Here is a 24608-nt window from a genome sequence, read left to right as displayed (position 1 = left end):
GTCTATATTTTTTTTAAAAAGCACCACCAGTTATTAACACATACACAGGCTTTAAATAAGGGTGACTTCTGTGAACTTTTTCAGTAGACAGGTTATTGGATTGTGATGTGCTGAAAATAAACTCCTGGAAGAAGAAGACAGACATGAATATTAATCTAGGGAAAGCATCAGAGAGGAGAGGGTTTAGCTGTTTACGTGGTCAGTCATAAAACTCTAATTCAAACATCAAACATTGCAGAATGTTTATCATAGTAAAATGCTGTCACCCAGACTTGATTAGGTAGCAAATCTAAAGCAAATAAGACTAATTCTGCAAAGTACTACTGACACAGCAATGCGTATTTCTAATGAGTATATACCAAAGAATTAAAAGCAAGCAAGAGTTTTACTTACTTCCAGGTTTCCTCTAGCCTTCTTCAAGACATCATGAGTTAAAACCACTGGAAACAAACAGGAGATTACAAACAATACTGCACAGTCTTTCTATATTCCCTGTATTCAAGTCTTATGACCAAATATTAAAAAATGTATGAACTCACATCTGTGTGATGGGCAGAGACCAGGCAATCTCACACAGCTCCCCCCACCACTTCAACTTTCTTACTCACCAAAATGCGAAATGGTTACTCCCTGTTCAGAAACTCAGGCTGATGTACAAACCTCCAGCTGCACCACCAGAAGGTTAAGGGGCGATGCTGGACAAGCAGACAGCACAGGGGGCTGGGGGGCACTCAGGACCACAGGGCAGGTCCCAAGCAGTGTCACCACCTGAATGCCACTTCCTACCTGCAGCCCATGTTCCATCTAGCACACCGTCTGCTTTTCAAATCTAAACATCAGGGAAGTGTTTTTAAAGTTTTTCCCACCATACCAAGAATGCTACTGAAAACAAGCACAGCTCATCACTGCATTTAACATCACCGATACAAACAGTGCCCTGCGATACTGATGACCTGGTTCCCTTGACCTAAGTCATCAAAGGAAGACTTTCTGTTAATTTTTAAGGGGAGATGGTGCATGATCTAACTATAATTTGATCTATTAGGCAGCCTACTTGTGCTGGGGGGAGCAGTTAGCAGGAGGGGGAGAAAAACTGCACAGTGGAGAGGTTATGGGGGATGATGGGCTGGGAAGAGGACAGATGGCAAAAGAAGTCAGCCAAATCCTCCAGCAGTTCAAGGACAAAGCAACCGATATACGCGTAGGGGAAATCATGCCAGTGGCTCGCTCTGAAGGGTTCCAAGTTTTCTCTATTCATCCAGCTAGTCTGCCTCTGTGGGGACAGCGCAAGACCTGTGAGGAGGACGGGATGCTTCTAAACAAAACTGATATTTAGAAATGTCAGGTTAAATATGTGATTCTCTAATCTATGTCAGCTCCATATCTGCTGAAAAATACCATTCACAAGTACCAATTTAATATTCCAGTCTCAAAAATACACAATTTAGCCATAATAAAGATTTTTCATTACAATAATAAGAACCCAACAACTCCAAGGGTATAGCTGTCATGAGATAATTATACCCTTGGCAGATTACTGCAATTTGGCACTGCATTGTTACATGTTCAGAGGTTCAGATGAGGTTTATAAGCAGTGAGTTCTCTTGCCAGAGAAAGCACACAGAAGACTCTGAGCCGCAATAATGTTCCAGTCTCTGCCTCCAACTATATTTAGGAATGCTCAACTAAATAACAGAGGGAACCTGCATATCCTCAGTGGAGTGGCCAGCTAACAGGATGTTTGGAGAATGAAGGCAGGCAAGGTCACCTGCTGTGATGCCTTTGCTTTCTTACTAGCAAAAGGAGAAAAGAAGAAATATCAAAAATAACCGTAAACAACCTAACAAAGTCCAGCAGCTTCAGATGATCCACCAGTTTTGTTTTATGCTTGGTCAGGAATTTGTGTACAGACACAATTTAGAAACATTTCTGAAATTGCTCTTTAAGGCAAAGGTAACTTGACATCCATAATCTCCATAATCAATGAAACTTACAGAAAATCGTATCTCGGTTTTTCTGTGCAGCAGAGTGCTCTCTGCTCATAAAGAACTCTGCTAGTAAATTCATTTCACCTGGCAAACTAGATTTTTCTAAATCAAAAATATTAAATTCAGTACATGAAAATAATTTAGAGGCTATGACACTAACATCAAAGCTGCTGCTAGCCAGGCAGCACTTTGCATTAAGGAGATCTCAGAAAATGCAGGCTTCGTTCTATTAGGACCTAGTTTGGATGAGGCTTAATGCCCTGAAAAGGAGCGAGCAAAGTAAGGGGGAGGTGTGCCATTTCTTTCTGAACGTATGGGCGGGTGAAGTGGCTGTGTGCAGGGGTAACGTGTGGCCATAAGGGTAAAATCTCTGTTGATATATACCCTGCCCAGCCCTACTGAAACTACCCAGCACGTCTGCGCTGTCACTGGAACCAGGAACTGACCAAACTAAACCAGTACATCTGCCCCAGGGACAGAATTTGGACAGACAGAACAGAATAGCTTTGATTCTTATATGACAACCCCAAACTGAGCTATTTAACTGTAAAACCTGAACAAAACATAGTTTTGGATTTAAAATAAGTAACTTGTACATCAGTTAATACAAAAATTCTGGAAGAAGTGACCAAAACCCAGCCCACAAATGCTTTAAACAAAAAAAATAATAATCTGCAGGCAGAAGAGACATGTACCTTAGAAAAGCTACAGGCTATGGAGCAAAATAACATTTATTCCTCTACACTGCATTTAAATGACTTGAGTCACTTACAGTATTGTGGCCATTTTCATAACTTTGTATGATGTGTAACATTTTACAGTCTAGATAACTGATAACACAAGTGCCATTCCAGCACAGACTAATGAGTCACTTAGTCCCACCTCCTAAGAGAAGGATAATTATTTTTTTTAAGAAGAAAATTAAATCCTCCTCCTGCAATACACATATTACCATAGCATGAAGGTAGAAAAGAGGTTAGCTCCATTCAAATCTCTTCTGATGAGTGATTAAACTCTAAAGCAGAAGAGATGCATCTCTTCAGACACCTGGCTTAACACAGCTACAAAACAGTCCATATCCCACTTGTCTTCCTGTTTCCAGATATTTTCTAGATACAGCTGCTAAGGGTAAAATATCATTTCACAGCACATCCTAATTTTTCTTTACAAAATGACTCATAGTAAGCTTCTGTTTCCCTTGTTCTGAGCCTTCTGTTCTCTTGCACTTCTCAGTCTGGTGTAGAACACTGACAAATCTCCTTTGCTGCTGCGCTGCCTTTTCCCAGCATTCAGCTATCTAGTGTGACACATGCAACAGACAGACACCTCAGAAACTCTAAAAGCCTAATTCCACATTTATTAAGACTGAGGCAAAATGGCCATTTTGACAAGGACAACGTCAAAAACTTTGGCTGGAATGGTCTACAGCAACAGTAACTTTGCCTCTGTCTGGCACTGCTGTAGGATAGTACAACTTGGGAATGGCATTACCTGAAATGGAATAACTCAAGAAATCAGCAGCAATTAGTGGCAGCTGCATAGACTGACACATTATCTGTGGGTTGTGTAAAATCACAAACTGCTTCTCATGATACTCTGTGCAGTCTTTTGCAGTTGGGCAACTTCTTCCCATTTGAATGAGGTGCCATCAGTTCTGTACAGTCAGAACCTCATGAATTGTTTTGTCACTAAAAACTGACAGGGCACAGGAAAGCACCAGTCAGAGCAATTGCAGAAGAATGGGCACCTATATTAATTTTGTTTCTTCTCCAATTTTAGAGATAGGCACAGACAACAAAAATAAAATAAGAACCTATAATAAAGCATACACTTACACTGGTCAATGATGACTTTCTCCATGTTTTCCTTCAGCTGGTTTGTGGAGTGCAAGCGTTTCACTGTGCTATGTAACTTCTTCTCTTGCTCAGACAGTTTCTTACGTAATCTAAGTATTTCTGCTTTCATTCCTTCATCCTAATTTGAGAGAAGAAAATATTCAAGTATTATATAAGTGGTTTGTACACCGTGAATTACTAAATACTTTTGTACAAGACACCTCAAGCTTCCTTAGAGTATGAACAACTCAAGTGAAACAACATTGAGTGCCTCTCCTTCCATATTCACATCCCTGATGACACACGATTCCATGACATCTGCCAAGAGACAATGCTTAGCTGGCTTTTAGTGCAATTAATTTTTATGCTAGTCTGAGAAAATTCTTAACACCAGTGCTTATTTTTGGTTTTAAACTTCCATTCCCCTCAACTAGAAAATATAAGGCAGGCCAGTGCTGTGGGATCAGCAGGTATCCTTCTGCCAGGTTCAGAACCTCCAGCTTCCTTCTCCAGTATTCCATTAATGGTTCATGCTGCCTTTATAAGAGGGCTAAAAGGCATTGTACAAATGACCAAGACAGTTTTATTGCAAAATTATTTGGCAGTATCATTATTTAAGGTTCAGTTTTCAACACCAATTCCAACCAAGTTACGGTTAGTATCTTGTAAAACAGGACTATGAGTAGTACTGACATAGTCTGATAGTATCACTGATCTGGATCCTCATGCAAACTTAAGCTTGTACATATTTTTTCTCTTGTTGTGCCACTTGTTAAATAATAGTATCTTCTGGAATTCGCCCCTGGCATTTAGCTCTTCAGAAGAACTGATTACTCACAACTCCTGTGGGGCTGCAGAGAAGGCAGTGAATGCTCAGTATCTTTTAGAATCAAGCTTCAAGAGACATCCTTTCAAATACTGCATTTAAGACATCAGAAGCAATCTAATATCCTGAAGATCTCAGAATGTCGGAGAAGAAGAGAAGAAACTCCAGAATCGATTCTGTTAGGCTGTAATTAGGTGCAGTCCTGGGAACTCAGATCCCACACACATTAAGGTCTGATTTTCAGAAGTGACTGATCCAGATCAGGAAGGTTTAGATCAGCGTGACAGTAAAGCATTAGATGCATCACCCACATACTGAAAGCCCTCGGGGGGGGTGGGGTGTGAGATATGTTCAGATACTGCAATCCAGGCCAACATATAGCTGTGTGTATAGATTATACACATAAGGATAAAAATGTAAGTATACACATTTGTCAAGACATCCCAAATATGGAGCTGAAACATCAGTGAATAAATTAGACGACACAGTTCATTCTTACTGCTTCTGTGATTTTACACATTTAAGGATGCTAGAAAATAACATTAAAAAATGTTATGAAAATTTTATGTAAAATGTTTACTTTCCTAAAGTTTGGGAGAGGGTTTTAGCAATATCCTGCTTCCCTTAAGAAACACACACAAAAACCTCAGTGAAAACACTTTAGATTGTTTGAAACAGTTTCATTACTGAGTGGTGTATTATGACAGTATGGATAATTCATTCCTCATTCAGTTTACTTTCATTCATTTGCATAGTGCAATCCTTTTTAGTGAAAATGTTATAAAACTTGTCTTGGCATTTTGTCACACTTTTAAAAAAGCATCCTATTTTACAGCTTAGGCATCAAAAAACGTAAAAGAAAAATGTAGCTCAGATTACATCAAAGTTGCTGAAGTTTCTGTTGTTACCAGTATATACATAATCAAATTGAATTTTGTTCTGTAACAGGGAGTCCAAACCTTTTCTTGTTGAAACGGAGCGTTTGCCACCTGCCTAGGTTTCCTGACTATCATGTAACAGGGTTGCAGATTACATCTTTAATATAAAGTATTTTGTAAATAAACACTTCGGTATACAATACGATCAGGATAGAGAGCCAGCACACGTTCAGCCTCAGCCTTCGGTGATGAGAGCTGACTAAATCCATGTGTCCAGAGACTGGGCATCCTGGGTCCATGATTTTCAAAAGATTTTCCCAAATGACACATTCCTAACTGGTGCATCTTCCTCGATACATTACAGCAGTTCAGAAAAGGCCAAAAAAACAAACCCCAAAACCCCAAAATGAAACATAATAGTACCTGAGTGCCATGAGCAGTACCGTGTACAGCTTTCAGTGGAAGGGAAACCCTCCAGAGAAGTTTCAGTAAACGTGCAGCCTCCTCTAAAATCTGCTGTACCGTGTGAACATTTGCAGAAAAGCTATGCAGCGATGCCTGGTCCAGTACCTGTACCATAGGATTAGAGACATGTTATTTTTTATGCTTAAAACATTACGAAAATATAATCTTAATTAATGGCTTAAATCCAGCTGGTATGATTTCATATTTAAGATGACGTACACAGCTATTGTGTGCGCCACAGAAGCTAATTTGTTAGTTTACAAAGACTGCTGAATTATGCATTATGTGAGAATTTCAGAGAGGGAGGGGATTTATCCTAATCAATAACCATGATTAATAATAGATTATATTTACTAGATTTGCTATGCCACATGGTAATAGCTGGCAACTCTCTTCGTTCTCCATTTGCATTTTGTGTCATGTTATTTGAAAGTCAAATGATTACAGACATCAATTGAAGCAATATAGATGTTTCTTCCTTAGCAGACCCTTTAAACTGTTCCATTTAATGCTAAAATAACTATCAGGACACACATAAAATGTTTTCCTCTGCTGACAGATGAGAAAACCAAATTGAAGAAATTGCATAAATGTGAAATAAAGGAGGCAAAGAATGCAAGGGGAGCAAATGAATTACCAAAGCAATGGCGATACAGAAGGGGGAAGGGTAATGAAAGAAAAGCATTCACAGCTCTTGCCCCATGCAGCGCATCATTTGAATACTTATTCAGCATTGTTATCTAACCAGAATCCTCCTGTCACATAAAATATCCCATTTGCTAAGTAGTCTGAAACTTCAGTGATGTAAAGCTTGATAGGAAACTGCAAATTTTGAAACTTACTGCTTTTATCTTTACACCAACAAAACAAGTTAAAAACTTACAGAGAGATTACTTTTTCAGTCATTATCAGTATCTTAACTAGGTCATTTGAAAATATATGATACTTCAGAGAGTCTTAAGTGTCATTCAGACATCATTTTACTGTGTGAGCACACATGTGATACCACAAAAAGAATTTCAGAATTGTTGATGACTGCATCTTCAATAGCTTTACTAATTATAACTAGAAACATAAGTAGCGTGAATTTACTTAGTAGTTAAGAACTTCTGGTTTTTGAAGAGCAGTGAACATGTTTTTTACAACATTTATATTATCATAAAATCATAGAGGTGAAAAGGACCTTCATTAGTCACCTAGTTTACTTTCCCACTCCAAGGCAGGAAAGCAATAAATGTAATTTTTACATTTACATAATCTGTTCTTAAAAGCGCCTCCAGTAACAGCATTTCTAAGCACCCTTGATTCCAGTGTTTCATTATTTTTACCACTAGTATGTTGTTTTAAATGCTTGATCCATGGCTTTCCTGTTGTGATTTAAGTTTTTTTTACTTCCTTACAAGCTGCCATGGACACATATATGGTTCCTTCCCTTTTGTTGGAGCTGGTAGATAGATTTGTCTTACTCAATCCACCCCAAGTATGCTATCATTAACTGTATCCAGAAATCATCAATATTAAATAAGAAAAAATTACCATAAGGAAACACTAGTTGTTCTCCTGATTCTAGAGGAAAAGGACTGACACTATTCAATACAAGGCAAACATTTTATTGGTTTAATTATTAAGACTATAGCAACAGCACCATGACTTGGTATCACTGTGTCACACATGAAGCAGAAAAGATGAAGCACTGTCTTAGAAGACAGTATTTGATCATTAATGAGATATTTAAGTTTCTAAACTAGCTACTGATATAGCTAAAGTGTTCAACTACTACCAGGAAGTGGAAAAACATAAAAAAGCTTTCCTAGTATGAAATAACCCTCATTAGCATACATCAATCATTAATGTACAGTTCTAACCTGATGTTACTAAAGGGCTGAATATGACCAAGTGAGAACTTCATCAGCTGTGTATCAGGTTTCTTTCATTTGTCTCATATTTCCTGGGTTTATTCCAAACCTTCATTACAGGAAAATCTCCTTAATTATTTTTATCCTTAGGCTACTGATACATACCCCTGGTTTAAGCCCTTCCTAAAGCATTTGAGAGTTTTATCTGGGTTCTTTTTGTTGTTGTTTTTGTTTACCTTTTCTATCATTTCCAGTATAACAACCACCAACTTCCACAGTAAAAGCAAGTAGTTTCACCTCATTTCAAGCTGCAAGTATAAGTACGATTGCTTATTAAAGGACCAGAATTAACTAATTTATCCGTAGCCTCATTAACCCAGAATCACAAATAGGTGCCTGCATCTAGATGAGACTCGGACTGTCAAGGCTGAGATGTCCTGGCAGAGTTATTCAGCTAATGGTGCCTGCTGCACCATTAACCTAGTTCTGTGCTTTTGCAACCCATACATTTTGCACCTCTAGGTAAAATTCACCATCCTTTAACAGCTTTCACTATTTACCTTTATTCCAGGCTCCTGCAGTTTCGTACCAGTGACCTCGTGTAAAGAAACCTCCATTTCTGCTAAAACTTGTTGCCCTTCTGCAATCTGTTTCCGTAGGGCATTATAATCTTCAATCAAGCCCAGAACGTGGCGCCCATTTTTGTCTGCCCACATGCGATGTCCAGGCACAAGGCGAGGGGTACATGCTGTACTGGACGATGAAGTGCTACTGCAGTGTGAAGTGCTGTCCAAATCGTCTTTAGAGGCCAAGTGCGTACCTGGGACAGAAAAATAGTTTATTTTTTTTTTATCTTTATATGTAGTACTAATTGACACTAGACTTCTCTTAAGTAGCAAGTCTGGGACACTGATAACATGCACGTTTAAGATACTTTGGGATGTACCTGTTTTCAGCAGCGAAATGCAATGTCCATGCTTCTGCAGCTCACAATTGTTTCTGCTGGCAGCAGGGCATTTGCAAAGATTTTCTGTATATATTAAGACAGGACAAGGAAGAGTATATCATTAGAAGGCAACGGGCATTAAAAAAACTTCCTAGCTCTACTTCTGTTCCTTTTTCTTGCTGATGCTGCACTTGGACTGTGGAAGCAGGGAAACACAGCTAATTTTCTAGTACCACACCATGTATCTTCCAGTATTTACCTACATTTATCTTTTTAGCATCTACCCAGAGTTTCAGGTATCTTCAAAAATAAGTCATAGTCAGGAAGTCTACAATACTTTCAATGAAGACATTTTATTTAACAAACATAGGCTTCCCGTTAACTCCACAGAACGTATGATGCTCTCCACAGCCATACACCACGCTAAAGATCTTATCTATACTCCCCCTCTTCAGACCTTCCAAAGTCCCTACATACCTATGATTAAAGACTAATCACAATACATCTCAAAAGGTAATAAATTCAGCTGTTGACATTCCAAGGAGTTTTTCTGGTCCGTATCATGCCAGGCTATTATAACTCTACTCACCATTTTCTTAGAAGAAAGAATGAGCTTCTCCAGCTCCTACCTACACTACCTGATGCAGGTCAAAAGTAACATCTAGGATTCTATCTAGAAACTAACCAGGAATAAATGCAATTTGGGGATACTGGTGGCACAGCTTCCCCACAAGAGCTGTTCCACACTCACTCGATCATGACTGGCCCTAAGGAGCACACAACTGTCATTTAGTGTTGAAGTATAAAGTGCACAGAGAACAGTACCAACCTGTAAAAGTTATTTGCTACATTCAGCATCTTTCTTACTTGTACAGAGTAGCGCAGAGCTATGCTCATTATGTATTGCATCTGAAGTGTGATTCCGATTGGACATGATGGACCCACAAAAGAAATGCGGTGGTAAAACCCCCTGTTATGTCTCACAGGCTCTCACACTAATCCTCTGGCTGGTGCTGCTTGCTCTGTGTGGTGCGCACAACAGAGGTAGGCATGTTCAGGTGAAGCATATGGACCTGCAAAGCCCCGTTACTACTGGTTCCCAGAACAAAATGCATACCTGCACAGGCAGTAGAAGAGTGGCCTGATACTGGAAGTACAGAAAGCTGTCACTATGCAGAGTACTTTAGCAGTAAGGAAGACGTTCCAGTGTCCTCTGTATCCCATGTACATCTATACTGGGACAATAATCTAACCCCGGGTGTAAACACTATATTCTCCTTGATTTGCTAAAACAGCATCACTTAACGGTGATTGAAATAAAGGTAAAATATTCTTCAAGGGCAAAAAGGGGACAACTAATTTATACAAAGACCATTTAGTGCACTTATTGATCATTCGAGTAAAACGTACTCACGCTTAGCAAATGCTATATAGCTCTGTATTAAAAAGAGAACCTATGGCAATTTAATGTAGGTACCCTTCCACCCCAGGGACCGTCTGCAGATGCTTTTCCTGCATGCGAAGGGAGTGGCAGCTGGAGGCTATATGACAGTGCAGTGTGCATTCCGCCTCCCCATGCACTAATAGCTCTAACAGGAAAGGGATCTGAAAGGCAGCTCCCAAACATACAGCTGATGTTGTATAAGGCTTTAAGAGCATCTGTAAAGAACAAGGCACAGGTTCTGCAGCATAACAAAAGCACGTATGGCACAGTACCATTCAGTCCTGCATGATGCTGAGATTCTTGTTTGAAAAGACAGTTGATATTTACAGCTGGCACTGATCCCACTTCCTCTGTCTTTTCTTTTGCAAGCTGTTCCTCTAATTTTTCATGCAAAGACTTGTTTGTCTCTATGCTTCTTTCAAGCTGCACTCGCAAACTCTGTATTTCAGTCAATAGTTCATGTAAGTCAAGTGGATTATTCTGATCTTTTCGGAATTCGTCTGATGCATCACATCTGGGATCTGAGACAATTTCAAAAGAAACACAACATCTTTAGCAATTAAAATAATATTAGCCATTACCAGAATGCTGAGCAAGTAAATTATAGCCAGTGTTATCCTCAATATTAAGAATTAACTACAAACAGCATTAAGATAATGGTTTGACAAAAAAAACATGTCTTAATTGCTTCTGCCCTCTTAAAGAGTCAAAAATTATTTTTCACTTTGTCCATAAAAGCTAATAAGTCTCATGCCAAAAGCAAAAAAAATACAATAAAAGGAGAATGAATAGGATTTACAAAATTCGAAGTGCATTAATGCACAGTCTGGGGAAAGAAAAAGGCATGGGTAATCTCGGAGTGCGGAGGAGGGATGGAGTAGAACTGGGAGTTAATTTTATACACAGAAAAAAAAGAAAATAGAGATCACCTGGCAACCAGAGGACCAAATCTGAACCTGAAAAAACCAAGAGCTGTGTTCGTCTTCTTATAAAAGAAGGTCAGTACACAAACAATCCCATTTATTCCTTCAAGCTGAAATCAAACTGTTCTCCAGAGCAGGAAGGGGTTCAACTGCACGAGGAGGGTGTTGCTGCTCTCTCATTACATTACCAGTTCTGCAAGGAGACTTACTTCCATCCCTGAGCCCACTTTGGCTTAAACCTTATGCCAACAGGACTCTTCTGCTGCAGCTAGGCATGAAATACAGTGATGGTAGGGCATATTACTTAAAGTAGCAGGAAGAAAAAATAATCAACTTTTACAAGAACTTCCCGTGGGAAATTTGCTGGATCCTGTAATGGGTTTGCAGCAATGAACAGCATTCCACTCTTTTGCCCAACCATACCAACAGCTATGTGGTGGTAAGCTTCCTTAAAAGGGGTAGGAATAATTCTTCTGTCTCATTCCTACTCCTCACCTTTAGCGACAGAAATGCAGAAAGGAAATTATTAAATGTCTCATTCAGAAAGCAGTGCCAGCACTTCTCCCCAGCCCTAGGGAGAAGACACTACCCTCGTACTCAGACAAGAGACAGCACAAGCTACCTAAGTAAGCACCACCTGTGAGGATGCAGCAGCATGTATTTAGATGACAAGTAAATATCTAAGATCCCCACAAAGCTTATCCAGCCTGAGCCACTGAATCTCCAATATTTGTTTTTAGCTTAGCTGAAAAGATAAAGGGAACTTGAGTGTGACTAGTCAGAACATATCACACATCTCAACTTCGCAGTTACACTGCTAAGTAAAAAGCAGCATTTGATCATCAAGTTGTCAACTCTACTTTGCATAGTAGACACAAGTAGAAACAAACAGCAACCTAGCCCTACTGTCCCTTGACGAGATCATATTCAGAGAGAAGGGTTTCAAGGGCTAAGGGTGTAGAAACAATTGTGCACTTATACCTGTCCTCTTCCTTCTTGCTTCTTCCAGCTTTTCATAAACCTTGATCTCAGTTCGGAGTGACTGCAGTAACTTCTCATTCTCAGAGACCTGATGTTCCTTTACATTAATTTCTGTTTGTAGCCTGTTAAGTCCGAATAAAACAGCTAAGTTAAATGTTAAATTACTGTATTTTGTTTCAAAATCTAAAATCCATTCCCCTTTCCTCCATAATTCTTCTCTTGCATTTTGAATCTATCTATGCACCTCATTAATGTTAATGGCTACAGCTAAACACGTGCTTGTCACACTGACAATTTCTTCTCTAAATGAACATCTGAATGTGGACAGAATCAATACCTGTTTAATTCATTACGACTGCTGTAAATTTGACATGTCAGATATCTGATTTCATCTTCCTTTTGGCCAATTTGTTTTTGCAACCTTTCATTTTCTTTCTTGATGCATTCATAATCCTCATGAAGATGCTCAATGATTGCATTCTTTTTAGAAAGAGATTCTCTTAACTTTTCATTTTCCTTTTGTTTATCTGAAACAAGAAGAGACACAAGGTATCGGCAATGCCCATGATCTACTAAAGGTACGCTTTTTAACAAAACCAGCTTTTTCAGAGACTGTCAGAAAATAACAGCTGCTCTTGTGAGTTTTAGGATCACAGTATTTCAATTTTCTAATTAATTTTGCTAGATGCATTTACTGTAATGTGCAACATTTAACTCCCAGGACTCACAAAGGCTCAACAAAAACCTGTGTACAGCCTTATGTGCCAAATGCCCCAACACCTCTTGGAATTTGGTCAGAAGGATAGTATTCAACAACTAGTGGCAGCACGATCCCAAAGCAGGCACACTGACTTTGCCAATCCTCATAAAATAATGGATTTGACTTCTCTTTAAGAAGAAAAGAACTTAGCAGGATTGTTCTAGGGCATGTTGCATCCATGTTCGTCTTTGCCTCACAGAAATCCCCCTGTCCTCTCCTTCCCAGCCCTATTCATCCACCCAATGTATCATATCAGTCCTCCTTTCCTTGGCACAAGCTACTTCCCCAAACTGGTTCTAACAAGAATTGCTGATAGAGGCAACTGAACATTTTGAGAGCTGCAATCACAGAGGCTTATCGGGACCCCAAGTTTTTTGTGACCTGTGTTTAGCATTGGAAAAGAAGGTGGCAATCTTAGCAAAGAAACAGCAGGGAGGAATCGTTTCATCTCCCAACAGTTAGAAAATCACTCCCTCATCTTCAATAGTCTTGTTGAAAGCATATGAAAATGGTCATGTCCACGTGCTCTTAGAAATGTGCATCACCAGCCTTTCACTACTGAAGGGCTAAGCTAAGACTAGAGACAGAAAGCACCTAAGACCAAAACATGCAGGAGGTACCTAGGAGCCTTTTCTTTCTCTAGTGCATCCAGGAATAAAAGGAAAAGAAGCTCACAAACTCCAGAGATACCAACATTATTTTAAAACACAAGGGAGACAATACCCTGTTCATCATGGTTCTGATAAAAAAGAAACGCTGGCATTATCAGATCATATCATCAACCGTGGAAACAAACAAAAGCAGGGATATATTAATTAAAATAGTAGAACCTGAACAAACTGACAAGCACCAAGATGCACCAGAACAGATGAGAGAATACCTGACTCTGCTAGAAGCACCAGTTCTTTTACACAAAGAATCTGAAAAAATGGAGACCTACAACCTAATTGTGGCTTAAGCTGCTTTTAAGAACCTAGTTGGCAAGTTGCTGGTTTTCTTGGGGGGAAAGAAGAGGGAAGACTTTAATCGTCTCTGTTCACAGGTCTGAAAATGAGAGAAGTTTAAAATTAATCTGAGATTACAAATACTTCCAAATGGAATCCCTCAGTTCTGTTCTCTTCTAAAGTGCTTCCAGAAAGGTGACTTGGCCTGTCCAGTCAAGCCTCTGTAGCAGCCTTCGGAACCTAAGTGTAAGTAGTTTGCTTCCCTTTGCAACTCTTCCGTACCGAATGGCTTCATTTTCAGCAATAACGCTATTCTATGGCTTTCTCTCTCTCTCTCTCTTTCTCTTTTAAAGGGCTTCAGAATGGAAGCATGGAGAAAAAGGAGGAAGAGAAATAGTAATAAAAGGCACAGGGGGAAGAGGAAAAAGAATGTGTAAAAAGAAAGATGTGCAAAAAGAAGAATGGAGTAATGAAAGCGAGTATCAAACGGAAAATGCTACAAATAAACAGAAAGAAAGAGCACTACTGCTACTCCTTTATCATAGTTAACCCCAGTTTGAATGCTTATAGTTGAGCACGGAATTTCAGTGGTGGGAAGAATGGTTAAGTCAGTTTAATGAGTGGACTGTTAATATTTTATTGTTTTCCGATCTGGAACAAATTGCAGCACACTTCTGTAAAGCACAGTTTCACATTTTTACCTCTCGATCCTTTTGCTAGCATTGCATTCAGAACTTGATTTTGCTTCCTCAGGAAATGTATTTCAGAAGTCAGGGAATTATGCTGCTCTGAGCCATGGATAAAAATGTTTGCAGAACCTATAAATATATACATAAAAGATGATTTATGAGTCATCTCTAGGTCATTAAAGATTAAACTTTCCAGACAAGAACAATTTAAAAAATAGCAGGAAAAACATGTTCTGAAAGATATTTCTCCCCTATATGTTTTGAAGGTTATCCCTACAGAATAAAAGGCAGTTCAGGTTAATGCCAAGTAATGCAAAGCCCTGAATCACAAGTACCTCTCATTGCTGGGCGACTATTACCAAAATTGCAAAATTACCTATCAGCCAATACCAACAGGAGTATTTTGTGACATTGCTATTCTTTGAAAATAATGCAAACTGTAGGAAGGTTTACCATATATTTCCGTCTTTCCCTGTGCATACTCTGTTGTATTCAGTGACAGCACTGCAGAGGACCACTACATTCTACCAGCTAATCCACGGTGGTCAATGTAGGAAGGAACGTAAACAGTCTATAGCGAACAGATTTGCTGCCACGCCAGCCTAGAGCATAAGGCTGGAGTCACTGTCTTAGGCTCTGATTACAAACTGAGAACCCATTTGGGATCACAGGGATGAAGATTCATCCCTCTTAAATTCAGGTATCTAAAACTTAAGATAACTGAGCCAGTGTTGATCAACCAGGCACCTCCAGAGAGCGACTCATCCGATGTACCCTCTACACACCTCCCTGCAGATGAGATGCCCTATCCTCCGAAGAGACGTACTTCTCTCCTGTGCCTCCATGAGAAGCTCTGGGCAACCGGCACAGATTTAGAGGTCTAACATTTAGAAACTTAAGGGTGATGAATCCTACCGTGAGGATTTTTATTGTGCTAGTTGTATGAATATAGGTGTTAAATCCTGTACCCAGTCAGTCAAATTCCAGCCTAGGTAATCCTCATAATGTACTGTATTTATGCTATTCCTCCCACAGCGATGTGAAATGTTACAGTACGGTCTGAAAAGTGCCACATTCCACTCTCAGGGTGGCTGCCTCTGAAATGCAAGTCAAGTAATTGCTATCGCCCTTTAGAACCTGCTTATAGTCAGTAAAACAATTCAGGACCCACCGGAATTAACATTACTATTAAAAGTATTTTTCAGTTGATTGGTTATCCCAGTATCTCCTATGCTGTACAACTTGAGGTAACTACATGAGTGTCAACTATTTGCTTAATAGAGAAATAACTAGCTGGCAAAAAAATTAGTGGAATGTATGAGGAGGATACCTTTCAGCTCTGGCAGTTCAATTCAACTTGATGTGCTGCACTTCCCCTGAGTAATCTCATTTTATTGTAATCCCAATTGAAGCTTTTACCCACTACCTAACTGGGATGTAGTGTGCCATGATATGCACCTCTTGTCGTTACTGAAAGACTCAAAGGCTCTAGAAGCCTGGCACTAATGGCATTTTACTATCTATATGTTAAAGAGTTGAGGCAGCTATGTGAACTCAAAAGCCTTTTTCCTTTCAGATTTTAACAAAGCTATTCAACTTGAAGTGGCAAGGCTTGATGGTCTCATCTTGATTCTAATTTAATTTATTGCCCATCACCCAGCTTCATCCTATTTGAAAGTTATGCTATCACAGTTCTACTGAAAGGCTTTAGAATATAACTATTAGTTATCTTACATAATAAGGGATAATGGAGAGCCAGTGGTAATAAGGCCACAATCCTGCAATTTGACCCACTACTGAGACTACTACTTCTGTGCAGAGCCCTGCTGACATCAATTACGCTCTCCACACATGCAAAGGTCCATCTAACTAGAGTAAAGTGGAGCATCAGGGCCTACAATTGCGATACACTTGAGTTTCCATTATGTTTTGTGCTGAAAGAGGGAGTGCTAAGGAAGTGTACCTTGAAGGTTTCAAAGGAAACGCTGGCTGAAAGACAGGCACTATTGAAAATCACACCCAAGAGGAGGGAAATATTCATTCCCAGGTAAAGCAAAATAAAGGCATACCAATGCTGAAGATAAGTCTGAGTAGTTAGTTACTTATGGGTTAAAAAAAGCCAACCAAACCCACTTTTAATGTTAACTGCTGTTAATAACATTTGAAACCTAGGAAACTCAAAATTAAACCCGTGATTTTATTTTGAAGCCTAACATTTGAAATGATTGAAGAAATTATTTTAGTTCTACTTGCACTGCAAACCTCAGCTCTCTAGTAACGACATAGTCATTACCAGCACTTGAGTCATTTATAGAATACTAGAAGCCCAAAGGCATTTAAATACTCAGAGAATCTGAATATTAAAAATAGCATGGCAAAAACAGTGGGCATAAGCGTGTCTCTACTTCCATATAATATTTATCAGACAGGAATAATTCTACGCATTAACTTCGGTTGAACAACCAACACAATATCAGATGGATTTAACAGGCTCTCATCAACAATTAAGTATGTTACTACTTGGTTTTGTTTTTTAAAGGAAAACAAACTAAGGATAATAAGTTGAAAGTAAAAAAGTTGTTTCATATTATTACGTCCCAAAGCTAAAATCCGCTTCAGCTTCACTTAAGAACTTCTTTTTATACTGCAAGTCAAAAAAAGCCCATCTATCAGGAAAAAAAGTAGTATTGTTATGAGAAGAGAGAATATGCATATCTGATTAACACGACAGGGAAACAGGAAGCACTGAAAGAACACAGTAACAAAAAGAAGCTGTTCTAACAGGTAGCTGCTTTTTTCCTTTCTTTTCCAAATTTCTCCTCCATGCATTGCTAGATGTGCTAAGACAACAAGAAGACAGATGGAAGGCATAAGACAGTTTATAAAGAAAATATACTTTCACTGCATTAATGGATGCCCTTGCCAGAATCTTTATGAAGCTGTAAAAGAGTTGGAAGTGTTTCAGTGTGGTTATTTCACAAGAACAGCATGCCTTTCCAGCAACGTAAATACTTCATGAATGAAATGGATGCTTTTTATACACCTTTCCATCACTGTAAATTATTCCTGAAAGCAAGCTGCCATTTGCAGGTAGTCTCCATTTAAACAACAGAAATGGATCATGGGGATGATGTAAAACATAATGAATCCAATGTCAATATTAGTGAAACTGAGTAAAAGGAAAGCATGTATGTATTTATTGCCTGCTTCCAGTCTGAGTAATATTGTATATTAATCAACTGTCCTATGGGGGGAAATGTGGGAAGGAGAGCAAGAACAAAGTGTAGGAAAGTATGCCTGGTATGGTGTGCTTGAACAGGCGCTACAAAAGCACCCTCAGTGAAAGCCTGGCTACCTTCTTCTGAAAAGTCTTAAACCTACCACAGAGCTTGGCTTTCAAAGATGCTGAACACTAGAGGCAGAGCACAGTGACTCTGAATTTGCATACCTATTTTTAGTATTTTTCATCCACTGCTTTATATTAGAGTTTAGAATGAAAACCACCTCTATGTTAAAATTTCCATCAGTTTCTGTCAGGTATTTCTCATTAAAAACTTACAATGTCATTTTGTCCAGAACACATTTGTCACACCAATCGACTGAAATGACAAGCTGAACACCATGGCCTAGGCTCTGCCTTACAGATGTTTTGTCCCTGTGTGCAAACAGAAGCTGGCTTTAAAGCAGTCACAAAATTCCAGAGAAGGCGTCTCTAACAGCCCAGTTAGCCGTGGTGCTGTACTGACCACCCTAGGTATACACAGAGTAGGCACAGGAAAGCTAATTCCACAAAATCCCTACTTTGGATCAATAGCAGCAATGTAATTTAGAGCAAAGCACCTCCTATATTCATACTGGGCCTAGGCCCAGTGAAATGAAGTTGATAAAATGGGCTTTGTCTCCTGCAGCTGCCCCTGGCTGGACTTGGCAAAGAATTCAAAGAAGATGACATCCTAAAATCCAAGACCATTACAACAATAATGATATCCCAAAGGCAGAAGGGGGAAGAAAAAAAGAAGAAAAAAAAAAAAAGCAAAAAAAAAAAAAGCAGGCTGTTTGCTGATAATAGAACTAGAAGGGTGTTTCAGTTCTCTGTATGAAATTCAACCATGGCATCATCAAATGTTGTAAAACTACCTGATAGTCCTGTTCTTTTAGCAATATGTGCAACTGTAGGTTTGAGGCCGTGTGATGTACCTGTAGCCCATAAAAGATTTGTGCATCGGTACTGGACACGCTCCAAGCCATGGACTCAGAGCAGAGGCACATTCGATCTGTATTTATGCCACTCTACAGGCAGCATGGAAAAGCCATGGCTGCTGCTGGAGCTCAAGATGCAGCACTACTCAGAGAAAGGCACATCATTTTCCAACTGTAAAGGGGTGGGGGTTATTCAAAAAAGCATACAAAACATTTCCAGCAGCATTTGATCCCTCAGGCTTTAAGCATGAAAGGTGGATTTAATTTTTCATGAAATAGATTCTTACCTTGATCTAGTTCCTTGTCTGTTACTTGTCTCTCAAGCTGCTTCCTCAGTCTCTCATTAGTTTTTATGGAGTATTCTAAATGTTGTCTCAGAATTCTAATTTCTTGCAGATGCTCCATTAATAACTCTAAATAAACCAAGAGACCACTTGTTATTTAAAGAATATGTACTCCTGTCAAATCTAATGCCTGTTAATACTAAAAAATAATACAAAGCTGCTCAAAATGGCAGACATTAAATAGCTGATCCCCCAACAGTCTCTCTTCCATATAATCTGCAAACCGTGCATTTAGTGAAAACTCCAACTCTACATTTTTCCTTAAAACAATGGTCCAGTTTTAATGCTCTTTACATTTCTTCTTCCTACAAACTGTAGTAGATAACAATTTTATCTAGTCAAAACATTCCCCATACTGGGAAATGAATCCAAAGTTCTGCAATGCAGCTCCACACTCAGGCTTGACGCACCAATAGTATACATTTTTCCTTATAACAATATGAAGCTTACCAAAGCACCTCAGACATAAATTTGACTTTGACTTACACAATGCGCACCATAATAAATAAATCTGTTCTATCAAGTTTCATTACCGTACCTTTTCCTTCTTGCTTTGCCATTCTACAATTTTTCTTCCATTGGCTGTAAGTTTCAGCTTTGCTCAGGAACTTATCTGTTCTAACTGTCACTATCTTATTTGTCAGTTTATCCATGTCATACACTCCTGGTTTACTCTGCAATATTTTTCTCCTGAACAGTACGTGCTATCTCAGCTATTAAATTTTCATCACTGCCTATAACAAAGTACCGCAAGCATCACTTGTGCTTAGCGAAACTATCCAGGTCAAACATGACACCACTTATTAATTATGCAGCACTTACAATTCTCAAGAAAACACAACACTGGCTTTTATAAAATTAGAAAATCTCTCTTTTTCAATGTAATAATCTCTTGACAATTGTCTGTTTTCTCCTTATAACTTGTCTATTTAAAGACTGTCTGGAGTACTGTAAAAGATGATAGTCTAAAACAACAAAGACACAAAATATCATAGTTAATTTTGTTTCAAACAGGAGGTAGCTCAAATCGTTGTCATCTCTGTATGGCTTATTACTGAAATTGCAATGATTATGCAAGATACTGGAAAGCTGAAGCAGACAAACATTCTTCATTATTTCTTAATTAGTTCCCTTGTGTCTTATTTATCACATTTTCCCAATATCTAGCGAATCTTCAGTGGGAAAAAAAATTACCTGGGGGAAACTTGTTTGGCAGAAGCGCCAGTGTGCCATGCTGTCCCTCTAGGTCATGCCTGTGCTCAGGTGATCCAGGAGATGACTTTTCTGACAAATCAAAGTCAGACAAGCTATGAAGAGCAGATGGTACAGGTGAGTCATCCTTCAGTTGCTGGTACATTGTGGTGTTCTTCTCATTATCCCTTTTGTGCCAAACAAAACATTTTGAAATATAAAAATTATTGTATCACTTTGGAAGCATGAACAGAGAGCATGGTGTCAATTTACAGGACACAGGCAAAGCGAGGGATTTATGCGACAGAAACATGACCAAACGGACTACACATCAGAGGTATATATCCCGACTGAAATGCAGACCTCACTGAAGTCAGCAGGAATGATCAATGGACCCCAGCCTAGTGTGGTGTTCCAGTGCCAGGCAGTCACCTCCGCGTTAAGGGACCTCAGGCTGCCGCGAACAGGCAGCTGAGCATTTCTGTAGTGCAGAAGATCCCAGGCTGGCATAAAACCAACACATGCAGCATAACAACACCATGCTCTCTTCACCTTCAGCATAAGGGTGTTTTGAGAATGAACTCCAACAGCACTGTACTCCAGTGATGCTGAGCCAGCCCCCAAGGTCACAGAAGCAGAAAGGCAGCTGACTATCCCCCCTAGCAGATGCAATTAGGATAATATCTGAACATTACACAACAGTGTATTATGGCACATGTTTTATTTGTTCATGAAAGGCACAATCCGGGCAGCATCACGCTGCCTCTCAGTATCTCAGCTGTTTGAGGAGAAGCGGGGAAAAAACCCTTCATTTGTTTTCTGTGAATATTTTATTAACAAAATGGGTATTAATGAAACAGGCAACATAAGCAAAGCCCTCCCCAAAGCAAACATGGTGGAAGTAGTGCTACAAAACATGGAGCATCCTTATCAACTTATCAAACAACCCTACATTTGATAAACATGCAATCGCACTCTTACCTTTGAGCTAATTCATTAAGTATAGTAACTTCCGTACCTATTGATTCTCCTGCAAAGCAGAAATAACCGATTAAAAGCAGACATTGAGAATTATACATTTTCCCCCTCCATCTTAAACTATTTAAATACAGAATGGTAAATCAAAGAGAAATTAGAGAAGTCAACAGATACTCAACACACTGTGTGTTAGTGTCAAATGCTGTACATGAGTAAAACTATTTATAGCCCAGGAACAAAGCAATAGCTTTCTCTGAGTGCAAAAAAAATTACTAGGTACCACAGATGCCGGATTTTACAGCTTTGGTGTTTTAGTTAGCGTACAGATGTAAAATACTGTGTTATATGGCAAAAGGATTAGAGGTACATGCCATTACTTCTTCAATAAAAATTATTTTAAAACAATTCCATCGCACTTGGATTTTGTCCACGCAGAGTCAGGCTAACCAGTTATCCTTAATAAAGGGGCATACACAAGATACTGCCTGCAATATTCTCAGTGGTATAGCGTGTGAGCACAAGCACAATTCAGTGCAAGAGACCTGGACTCAGGCACTAATTTGAATAAGGAAATAAAGAGTTCCGTGGTGTCACCTTGGCTCACCATATTTTAAAATTCTTGTGCAATTAAGCAAAAGTGGCAGGCAAGAGTTGCACAGCTGAAATTTCAGGGGAATGAACTGAAGGTCAGGATGGAAATGCAGAGACAGACGGTTGTTTATGCTTCTTCTTTACAGTCAATTCTTAGTACACTGGATGTTCTTTATAACCCTACAAACATCATTTTATTTTAATGTGTGATTCAGTGCAACACCATTGTGTTAGATATATTGAATTGTCTCTGTTGTCAGTGACTTTTCATAGTATATAGGATACCATCTGTTGGTTTAAAGGCATTTAATGTTTATTCACTACACAGTCTTCTCATTTGTAATGCAAGGAATTTCTGTAGCCACTGAAATCATTGAATACACTCAATCTTTTATTACACTGCTATGACACACTAGCCGTAATACCTTTTTCTCATATACAATTCCTTTATATGAGCAATCGAAACTGCAACATGCTGCCACTATCTTTAATGAAAGGCAGAATACAGATCACTGTATGGCTGGGTCCTGAATGTTTCTGAACAAAGTGATCACTTAGAGCCAATTTCAGGAAGACATGAGGGTCAGGGTCCCTATCTGAGGCCACCTCAAGCGTTTTGCTGAAGACGGCAGTTTTGCAGCTGACATCTGTGGAAGTATTGATAGTTGTTTGGGTCAGAAAGAGCAACACTTGCAACAACAGGAAAAGCTCTTTCTTGCTGAATTTCACTCATCTTAGCATCCCTTTCCCATCACTTTGCTACTAACTTTCTTCAGACTATGGACTGAAGGCCATATGCCTGATATACACTGCCTTCAGGTGACAACTGTCGATTTTGATGCTCATTTTACAAAACATGGTTGCATTTTAGCTACTATGAAAGAGAGTGAGCTCTTCTTAACCAGCTAGACTATGTGGCAGCAAGATACAGGTCTCTCAGGAAAATAATTAGAAAAGATCAGAGTAATACATCTCCTGATACGGTCCCACTTCTAGATGTTTAAGGCTTTGCCTTTCCTACGTAATGACTTGCCAAACAATAGGTAGGGAAACTGGGATAAACCAAGGACAAGAGTATTTTTAGGTCTGTAAGTTCCCATTTTTTCAGACAATATGGCAGTTATTACCTCACTGATAATTAAAGGGCTTTGCTTACCATACACATTACAATGTTTTTCCCTGGGTATACACTCCATTCAGCACTTGGCTTTCTCTACCACCAGGACAACACTTCTCTGGCCAACTTCGAGTTCCCTGCTCAGGAGGCTCTTGTTCTACTATTATGCCCTAAAGAAACCCTCAAACACACACTGATTTGCAATACCACAGCCTCTTAAATTCATGAGCTACTCAAAATTCTGAAAGGAATTATCTGCCTTCTAACCAAACAGATTTTACCTTTCTCCCCCCTGTTTTAATTTTCTATGTGCACCACTTGTGTGGGTTTCTCCATAAAGTCTATGGCTCTTTTTCTTGGTGTATCCAGTGACAGAGGATTTTACACCTGCATACAATTTAACACGTGTTATTTCTACAGGAATATCAATAATGTGCAAATCACCATGGTATTATCTTCCAATAGTCCAATGCAGGATTCCTTGCAGTTCCTTTAAAGGCTCTGGCCATAGAAAATTGATTAGATGGACTATTATATAATTTCTTCTTTTACTCTAAAAGCACAGAGCAGATCTCTGCACTGCATTTACCCGTCCTGCAAGCAACTGCGCTTTAGGGGGACAAGCTTCAGGAACCTGTAACTTTTTATTTTAGTATAAACATATATTGTGTTAAAAACCAACTGTGAACCATGCCCATGAGAGCCCTTCAATGGAGATACCTGGTGCTCAGGCACAACAAAGTCAGCTGGGCTGCTTCCTGAAACCAACTTGTAACTAAGCTATGACCACTATATTTTGAACAGTTAAAATATGCATGTGCTAAGACAAACAACTCAAAACAGAAGGTGTCAATACAGAGGACAACTACAAAAGTAAAATCCAGTCTTGCTGGGGCACTAAAATTTTACCTTCCAAGACAGTCTTCCCTATAAATCATTTAAAAGCAACTAAGAGGAATTAAGGTTTCCTTTTCACTAAAAAGGAAAAAAACCATCAACCAACAACAAAACCTTCAAATTTTGAGAACATTAATATATCTTAGACAATAAGCACAAAATACTGCTACTTACCATACAGGGATTTCCTTTCTAGTTTCTCAAACAATAGTACCGTTTGATTCAGTTGTTCACGGAAGCCTTCAGCAACATAATAATCTACATCACTGGCTTGAAGCAGTTCCTCAAAAGCTTTAATAAGGCTTGTCAGATGGTGGTGGTAAGCGACACAACCACTGCGGATCTCTTTAATTTGTTGGCTTTGAAAGGAGAGTTCTTGGGCTTGTGGATGAACTAATGAATCATATCTGAGAAAATGAAATTATCTTTAAAGTAATTTTCTGACCATAAATAACATTTAAATGTAAATTAAAAGTGAATTAAACTTATATTCCTAAGCTATAATTTTATGTCCCTCAATTTCATTTTAACGTGTTTTTACAGCCACAATGAGAAATATATTTTCTCTAACTGTTGAGTTTTGTATTTATGGACATAATTTGTGGGTTATTATCCTTCACTTAACTGCTTCATTTATAAGATGGGCAAAAACTAAGGTGACAACTTGTTTGTCCTCTTGGAAATAACCCGATGGTATGCAAAGATGCCAAATTAAAGTAAGTAAGAGTAAACACATCAGAATTTTTAAGAATACA

The 24608-nt window shown here is 38.9% G+C and overlaps 1 protein-coding gene across 5 annotated transcripts in view; it reads right to left on the bottom strand.

The window, feature by feature from the left end:
- CDK5RAP2 (CDK5 regulatory subunit associated protein 2) overlaps window positions 1–24608 on the bottom strand; it is an 83342-nt gene that overhangs the window by 1130 nt on the left and 57604 nt on the right. For all 5 annotated transcript variants that reach the window (XM_037398947.1, XM_037398949.1, XM_037398948.1 and 2 more), the window contains 13 exons: window positions 24028–24260; window positions 21252–21300; window positions 20274–20458; window positions 19023–19148; window positions 14548–14664; window positions 12480–12669; window positions 12143–12264; window positions 10511–10759; window positions 8795–8878; window positions 8409–8668; window positions 5951–6097; window positions 3824–3962; window positions 394–440 (listed from right to left, as the gene is read on the bottom strand). In XM_037398947.1, coding sequence (XP_037254844.1) covers window positions 394–440; window positions 3824–3962; window positions 5951–6097; window positions 8409–8668; window positions 8795–8878; window positions 10511–10759; window positions 12143–12264; window positions 12480–12669; window positions 14548–14664; window positions 19023–19148; window positions 20274–20458; window positions 21252–21300; window positions 24028–24260 — 1948 coding nt within the window. The remainder of the gene's footprint in view (window positions 1–393; window positions 441–3823; window positions 3963–5950; window positions 6098–8408; window positions 8669–8794; window positions 8879–10510; window positions 10760–12142; window positions 12265–12479; window positions 12670–14547; window positions 14665–19022; window positions 19149–20273; window positions 20459–21251; window positions 21301–24027; window positions 24261–24608) is intronic.

Source organism: Falco rusticolus, chromosome 9, assembly GCF_015220075.1.
Source record: "Falco rusticolus isolate bFalRus1 chromosome 9, bFalRus1.pri, whole genome shotgun sequence".
Taxonomy (NCBI): domain Eukaryota; kingdom Metazoa; phylum Chordata; class Aves; order Falconiformes; family Falconidae; genus Falco; species Falco rusticolus.
Note: the sequence above shows the minus strand (reverse complement) of the source record. Positions and strands in the feature narration are given on the sequence as shown.